The 7,593-nt window shown below is 44.3% G+C and overlaps 1 protein-coding gene across 1 annotated transcript; it reads right to left on the bottom strand.

Annotated features, from left to right (window-relative positions):
* Window positions 1–1,326: 1,326 nt before the first annotated feature.
* Window positions 1,327–5,545, bottom strand: LOC118565820 (treslin-like). Its single transcript, XM_036146851.1, has 2 exons — window positions 3,684–5,545; window positions 1,327–1,549 (listed from the first exon to the last, which is right to left on the bottom strand). Exons 1-2 carry the CDS (start codon window positions 4,924–4,926, stop codon window positions 1,365–1,367), a joined length of 1,428 nt encoding a protein of 475 aa, XP_036002744.1. The 5' UTR covers window positions 4,927–5,545; the 3' UTR covers window positions 1,327–1,364.
* Between the last annotated feature and the right edge of the window lie 2,048 nt (window positions 5,546–7,593).

Here is a 7,593-nt window from a genome sequence, read left to right as displayed (position 1 = left end):
CAAAGTTCACCAACTTTCATTTGGTGAATTCATTGTTTTTAAACAAAGAAATGGTTCCAGGTCCTGACAGTAAACAGATTTGGCATCTCGGTGCTTCACTGAACTGAAACACAAATCAGATGAAAGAAAAAAGGACAAAGGAGTACATCTCTGGTGTTACAGCGCTGAATCCCTGTAGGTATAGTTGGGCTTTCAAAACATAATTTTTCACATTTGCTATAACAAGGGAGCCCACTAAAAGAAGACTCCTGACAGTTTAATAGTCAAACTTCTGATCCTAAGCTAAAATAATTGTTTAGAAAAGCCAATTTTAAAAGGAAAAGGTCTGCCATCATTTGAAATTTAAATACTATCCATTTTAATTTTTTATGTATAAATGCATGCATGAAGCTGAGTTTGTCATTCTCTTCTAAATTCAGTTCTACACTTAGTTTGTCCCATGACTTAGACACACGAAACGCTAACCAGTGCTTTAAAAGCTACAGCAATGAATCATTTCTAGAATCAAAAGCCCTGAAAGGAAAAGCGAGTTTCAGATGTTGGCGGGTCACGCTGCGGCGTATAACAAGGAAAAAGGGTGTGTTGGCGGGCTGAGTTCACAGCGCTGACCTTTGTGGCCAAGCTGAGCACTGATGCATGCTGGGCGCTGATAAGCTGATTCCTGTATAATAAAACGCTGCACAGCTTTCATTCAGCTGCTGCTTTAGCCTTCCCGCTTTTCAATGACGTCCAGACGGCTGAGAGAAACTTTTTAATTACAGGAATTCATCAACATTTAACATATTTACAAGATTTCAGAAAATCCATTTTATGGAAAAAGCAAAAGGTAAAATATATATATATATAAAAAAAGGAGAACAAGTTAATAAATAAGCAATACTATTTAAACGGATAAGGACAGGGTCTGATTTGATTGCAAAATAAGTGTTTACACTTGTGGGAAAGAAAATATGAAGGATATGTATAGTAGTGCCACGCTTCACATTGTTTGAGCTTCAAGCAGACTAAAAACAACAAACATGGCCCCTTTTTTTTGTTCGATGTACTCCAAACACAGTTGGTGAAAGCCATTTTAAGCATCCTTTGAACACGTATACGCCCCCGACTGCACAAAAGCAGCTTTAAACAGCTGTCCAGTAAAACTTTGACAGCCTACGCTACCCAAAGCCTCAGTTTCACAGTAGAAAACGCAGCGGAGGGGGTCTTTATTGCTGGGATTGGCGTCAGTGCAGAAGTCTCTTCCTGCTGTGGGTCCTCCCGGCGTTTGGGCGCCGAGTCGGCTGGCAGAGGCTGAAAGGGGAGCGCTCCAGATCACGCTCCGTTTTCCCCGAATCCTCTGTGAAAAGGAAAAAAACAAAGCAGGGTTAGAGTTGACCCGCAACAAGAGGCCCAAACATACGGCGAACATTTATATAGCTACCTTTCAGATGGGCCATTTTCTTACAAGCGGAGCCCGTTTTCCCCTTAAACAGCAACGGCGACTGAGTGAGGGCCAGAATACCGCTCGGCGTTACCGGTTTTCTCCCCTTCAGACTGGGAGGGGTCACCGCTGCCAGAGAGGAAAACACAACACGACCGCGTGAATGAACAAAATTCTACCCGCCGGAGCAACCGCTGCCACAGCGGGACAAAACAAAGCTTTTCTGTGTGTGCTGTCACATCTGTTATCACATTTTCATTAAAACCTCATATTAAAAAAAAAAAAAAAAAAAAAAAAAAAAAAAAAACTCATTCACGTTCATGTCTAAAAAAAAAAGCACTCACCACTGTACTAAGAGGGTTTTTTTTACTTCCTGAGAATACATCTGACAATCTGAGAAAATCATGTTCAGTGTCATTTGTTAGCGATGTAACTAATTCACATTCTTCTTTTGTTTAGTCATTTCTAATAAATTCTGGTCATTCTTCTGTTAACACTGGAGAAACGTTACAGCAGCAATTTCTGCCTGAAATTACATACGCGATATTAATCAAGTGCAGCTCCATAGTTCTAAAGTATAAATGCCACCTTTTGTTACGTGTAGCAGTGAGCTATAAAATAATTTTGCTCCAGTGGAACAATTATTGCAACTGTTACTATGCCTGATTTATTGGAACAAAGAAAAGATTTTTTTTTTTTTGTCTCGCCCATTTTTTTTTCTAAATAAACTTTCTAAAACACCATGAAAACGCTTTTGAAAACCTAGGAATAGCATCAGATTGTATGCATCCGCATCTCAATTGTACCTGCAGCACATTTGGAGTGAATCAGTTGAAGCATAGTTGATCCACAACTATGCTTCATAGTTGTGGCTCAACTATGAAGCATAGTTTTTCATCTATGATTTCCATTGTAGGACTTCTTGTAGGGCTGGGCGATATGGCTTAAAAATAAAATCTCTGATTTTAATGATAAATCTGATTTATCCCCCTCCTTTTCATGTCATTTTAAAAATTTTTGCTTTTATGTCTTCTGGGAGTTGAGAAGTACAACTAAATACAAGGTGTGAAACAGGTTTATAAAACAAGAAGGCAGCCCTGCCATTGGAAACAATGAAAATTTTTTGTTGCCACACAATGAACTAAGAACAGGCTTTACTTCGAATCCAAGCTGTGGCAATTTCAGAGAATTACATTTTGAGGGAGTGCTGGCCGAGTGGATAGAGCAGCGAGCTTGCGCTCTGAGAAGGATGCAAGTACCCGGTTCGATCCCCAGTGCCTGCACTCTGGGTCCCTGAGAAAGACCCTTAACCCCAGATTGCTCCCCGGGCGCCGCACATGGCAGCCCACTGCTCCCCAAGGGTGATGGGTTAAATGCAGAGAACAAATTTTGTTGTAATGTATGTTTCAATGACAATAAAGATGATATTACTATTACTTCACTAGTGCAGCTTTAAACTAACCTAGAAAAAATTAATTAAAGTGCCTCGTATTATGGTAAAAAAAAAAAAAAGTTACCTCTTTACAATATTTTGACAATATATTTCCCTAAACATGAAGCCCATTACATTCATTGGCAAAATGAAATCCTGATTTTCCAAAAATTAAATCTTTAAAAAAAAAAAAAAAAAAAAAAAAGTTCAATTCAAATCGATTTATCGCTCAGCCTGAACTCTTGGTGCATATTGAATAGTCTTTGATCAACACATTTACCTCTTATATCATCAAAATGTGCCATTGTGCAGGGCATTATATATTAAAAGTGAGTAAAGCCTAATTATAAGCCCGACTGAGCACATAAATGGGGCTCCTTTGTGGGCCCGCCGGGCTCAGACGCCTCCCTCATACCTGCGCCTGCATATGCCGTGTCACACTAAACTGCTTGGTGGGAAGAAGTCTTTACATTTAGCTGTTTTTAATACGTCACGTAAAACAGATTTACTGCAATAAACTATCACAACCTTAACACATTCTTAAAAAGCTCGGGTTTTATCACAACCAGGCTGCTTGGTTTCTTACACCCACCACTAGATGTCAATCGGTTACAGTTTCTGCCCCAGTTTGTCCCTTAGGTAAAGTGACAGAAAGCTACATGTGAAAATAAACTGGGCAGAAAAAACAAAGACAGGAACTAAAAAGTTTATACCTTCATGCTCTTCTCAAGTATTTGCTTCACATTAAACACTTCAAAACTAAAAGCGTAACTTTAAGGCAGAAACCAGCAGTATCTTTCATTTTTACATTCACCTTCAGGAGCCGCTTACCTGACTTGACGTCTCCACTTTCCGACGCCCAGATGAGCTCTGCGGTTTTCCCAGAATCAGCGCAGTCTGCACCTTCGGCCAGCTTGGCCATCCAGTACAAGTCCTCCGCTGGTGAGAGAGGAGACGCGTTCGGCGGGGACGCCCGTTTGGACGCCCAGGCCGACCTGCCGCCGGAGGGTTCCTCGGGGTCTTCGAAGTCCTGCAGGCGGCTGACTCCCAGCTCGGCCTCCTCCAGCAGCTCCTCCAGCGGGGGCTCCCCCCTCAGGACCCGGTCCTTGCCGTCAAACACCCCCAGCTGAGGCCTCTTCCTGCGAGGCCAGCTGTTCAGGTTCTCTGGGGTCACTTTGCCCACGCTCTGAGGCGAGGGGGTGAAGGGAATGGTGCCCGCTATCGCCATGGCTACCGGAGACGTGGCTGCCGCGGAGTGGCGCGTGGGGGTGTAGGACTGACAGATGTACGTTTGGACGCCGCCACCTTTCCCAGGAGTGCACTTGGCTGGGGTGGCGTGAGCACAGAGGGACGGGGCGTAGCCGGCGGGGTCTCTGTGTGTGGACTTTGAGGCCAGGGGGCTTTCTGTGGGAGGTTTCACGCCGACTGAAGCGCCCGGCGCTCCCGGTTGAGGAGACCCGCCGGAGGAAAAGTCTTCTGCGGTCACGGAAGATGCTCGTTTAATTTTGAGCTTGGGAAGCCCCGACGTCTGCATCTCCAGCTCGACCTGGTAGGTAGGAGAAATAGGGCTGCCGGAGCCCTTCTTCCTGCTGGACCTCACCAAGCTCCTGGGGGTGGAAAACCGGGGGGAGTCGTTCCCGTACCCCAGACGAGCCGCGGCCTCCCTCTGCCGGCGGTCAGGGGTTTGTCGGAAGCCGTAGCTCCGGCTGGGCGAGGGCCGCTTAGGGGAAGCTGCTCTGTCGAGACAGGCTGGACTGCACACAGGAGACTTCCTGGAGAAGCTGATGCTCATCTTTAAGCCTTGATTAAACTGAGTCTTTACCACTGCAGCGTCAACGATGTCCAGACTGTTGTCGTCTGTGGTCGCAGAGTTACTATGAGAAGAATCGCATTCCTGTGACTCGGTCTGGAGACTGGAGTCCGTCTGAGAGGACTGCTGCTCCCCTGCTGCTGGTGAACGTTCAGACGCTGGGCCTTTTAAAAGTCCATCAGCCTCTGGTTGTTGACACGTCGCCTCCAGCGGGGACGCGGAGTCTGACCCTTTCCTCGGGGTTCTTCTGGAGCGGGTCATCATCTGGTGAACGGGGCTTGGTGTCCTCTCCAGAGTTCTGGTTTTGTGCTGAGGTGAGACTTGTTGGGTTGAGGATGCCAGGGGTAGCCGCGGCGGCGTCCTCTCCGGACGTACTGCATCCCCGCTTTCAGCTGTGTTACATATCAAAGATTTGATTTTTTCTGGAGTCACTAAATCGTGTTCGGATAGCCGCAGGAGGCTTACTTGGCAGATCTTATCTGGGGTTTTAAAAATGTCTCTTTTAACATTAGTGCCTCCGCCTGGACTGCTGAGCTTGTCGGGAGTGTTGCTTTGTCTCAGAGAACTGAGAGAAGCTGTACTCGGTGACTTAGGCACTTTAAAAGTTGCCCGGTCCTCCTCCACGGAACATTTCTTAGGAGAGGGAGACCATGTGACGCTCTTCTTGGGAGTCTTGGACAATGGGCTGCTAAGTTTACACAATCCCGAAGCCTTCACCGGAGTCCTAAGAATACCCTTCAAAGGACTCCTAACAGGGCTTTGCTTACTGGGTGTCTTTACAACAAGAGGCTCTTTGCCAGGGGATTTCAAAGGACTGGCCTGTGCAGCTGCTGCAGGACTCTCTGCAGCCACAGAAACGCGCTTTTTAGCCGATAGCCGGGTTTGGGGCATCTGAGGGCTCCTGGTCATCTTAGGGGAAATGTTCCTTCCACGTCTGCTGGGTGACTTTGATGGCGTTTTGCTTGGACTCTAAATAGAAAGCATAAATATGAGTTCAAAGAAGTGTCAGTTGTTCTGATTGGAAATCACAATTCATGCTGAAGTACTACAGTTAAGCTTGAAATGATTCATAGCGCTTGCAGATTTAGATTTAAAATGACTTTCATTCAGTCAACAACTTTGTTTCTGATAAGAAATGAGAGACAGATATCAAAAGATAATATAGACCAAAAACATAAAAAAAAACAGCAACATAAAAAAAACCCTAAGGAATGGAGTGACTGTGATCCTGGCTTTATAAAGCCATTATATAATGGATCAATTGCAGGGTTTCCTCTATGATGGTTGGGTCATCGTCCTGTATGCATATTTGTTCACCTAAGCAGTAGGAACGTTTTGCCAAGACCAAAAAGTTATTGAAAACAATGATTAAAATGTGTTTGTAACTAAAAGTTACCTTTATAAAATACATAGCCTGAATCCACACCAAATAATACAAACTGCTCCAAAAAGGCAGTTATCAGAGGCAAAGTTATTGAAGCAAATTCTGGGAATTATTTTAGTGCAACAGTTTCAGAAAAGAAAAAGAAAAACTACATTTACATGAGGCAGCAGCAGCGGTTGTGTGCCTGTGAGACAGCGCTGAGGGAAGAAGGAATCCTCATAGCAGCTCTGGCTGCTGCCTCAAAGTGACTCCAGAACGACTGGTGCTTTCGGCAAAGTCGCCATTAAAACAAAAGTTGCTAGAAGTTGTTGATTTTTGAAAGAAAATGAGTAGAAAGGTCTGAAAAGTCATTAAATATAGCAACAAAGACTGTAAATGGGTAACAGTACACTGTCCTCTAGTTTTACTTCCCTCCTGAGAGCAACACTGTGGTGAGGTAGCAGCTGTAGCCAGCTTTACAGCAAGACAGGAAAAAGCAGGAACAAGCAGTTGTTTCTTTTTCAAAATAAAGTACATTTAAAGTTTTCATATTTAAATTCCCTTCAAACTCGGATTATGGATAGTACAAGTGCTCAGATATAGGCAGAAACTTTTTTCTTTTTCAAAATTCTGCCAAAACCTTTTATTTGTTCAAAAGAGAGAGAGAGACATTCAAAGTGAGATATAAAGAAATTTAGGGATGAATTTCGATAAATCACCTCAAAAACACTGGAGTCTGTGAAAAAGGGAGATCTGGTTGTCGGGGTTTCATCAAACTGGTCGCTGGAACTTCTGGGAGAACCAGCGGCCCCGAAGAGCAGACGCATGGGAGACTTGACCGTTTTCACATTTACGCCGCAGACTTTGCTGTCGCTGAGAGAAAGCTGGGATGAAGACAGCGCTCTCTCCAGGTTTCTGGAGCGAGGCTGAGAACTCGAGTAGAAGATGCTTGAGTGTCTTCTAGCAAACTTCTTTATTCTTGGGCTCCTTCTCAGGTCTGAGAAGATCACAAAGTAAAAAAAAAATCATGAAATGTGTGGTTTTATATCAACCTTACATTGCACTTCTAGTCTGGCTATATAAAAAAAAAAGCGTATCGTTCAGGTAAAATACTTAAAATCATGAAATAATATATGAGTGAGTATGGCCCAATAAACAAAAAATGTTTTAGAGATGCACAAAGGTAACGAGGTCAAACTGAGGGGACTGGAACTGTTGGGTTTTAGCTTTGACAGACCCTGAAAGGTGACCGCTCAGTCAAAAGCTTAAAATCTTCTGCCTATTCAGTATCGGGTCACAGGAGGAACATGTCCAAACATCCTACTCTGTGGCAACATCCTCCAGCTCCTTTTGGGGGACCATCCTGGCTGCTTTACACGCAGCAGCGAACCATTCCGGCGCTGGAGGTTGTGGCCTGAAGAACCACATCATCTACAAAAGTCTAAGATCCTGAGGTTCCCAGACCAGACCTGATAATTAAATACCTCAACATACGTGGTCATAGGCTGGGTCTGAAATTAACACTCGCCAGAAGCCAAATGCGAGTAATTTTTCCATTTGGCGAGTAA

This window comes from Fundulus heteroclitus, chromosome 2, assembly GCF_011125445.2.
Source record: "Fundulus heteroclitus isolate FHET01 chromosome 2, MU-UCD_Fhet_4.1, whole genome shotgun sequence".
NCBI lineage: Eukaryota > Metazoa > Chordata > Actinopteri > Cyprinodontiformes > Fundulidae > Fundulus > Fundulus heteroclitus.
The sequence above is the reverse complement of the archived record's forward strand: the minus strand, read 5'-3'. Positions and strand labels throughout refer to the sequence as shown.

Excerpts from the sequence above, each read along its gene's own strand:
- LOC118565820 (XM_036146851.1), bottom strand. The coding sequence starts at position 4,926 with ATGATGACCCGCTCCAGAAGAACCCCGAGGAAAGGGTCAGACTCCGCG. Across the intron at positions 1,550-3,683 it reads AAGTGGAGACGTCAAGTCAG|CGGTGACCCCTCCCAGTCTG; the intron begins GTAAGCGGCTCC and ends CCTCTCTGGCAG.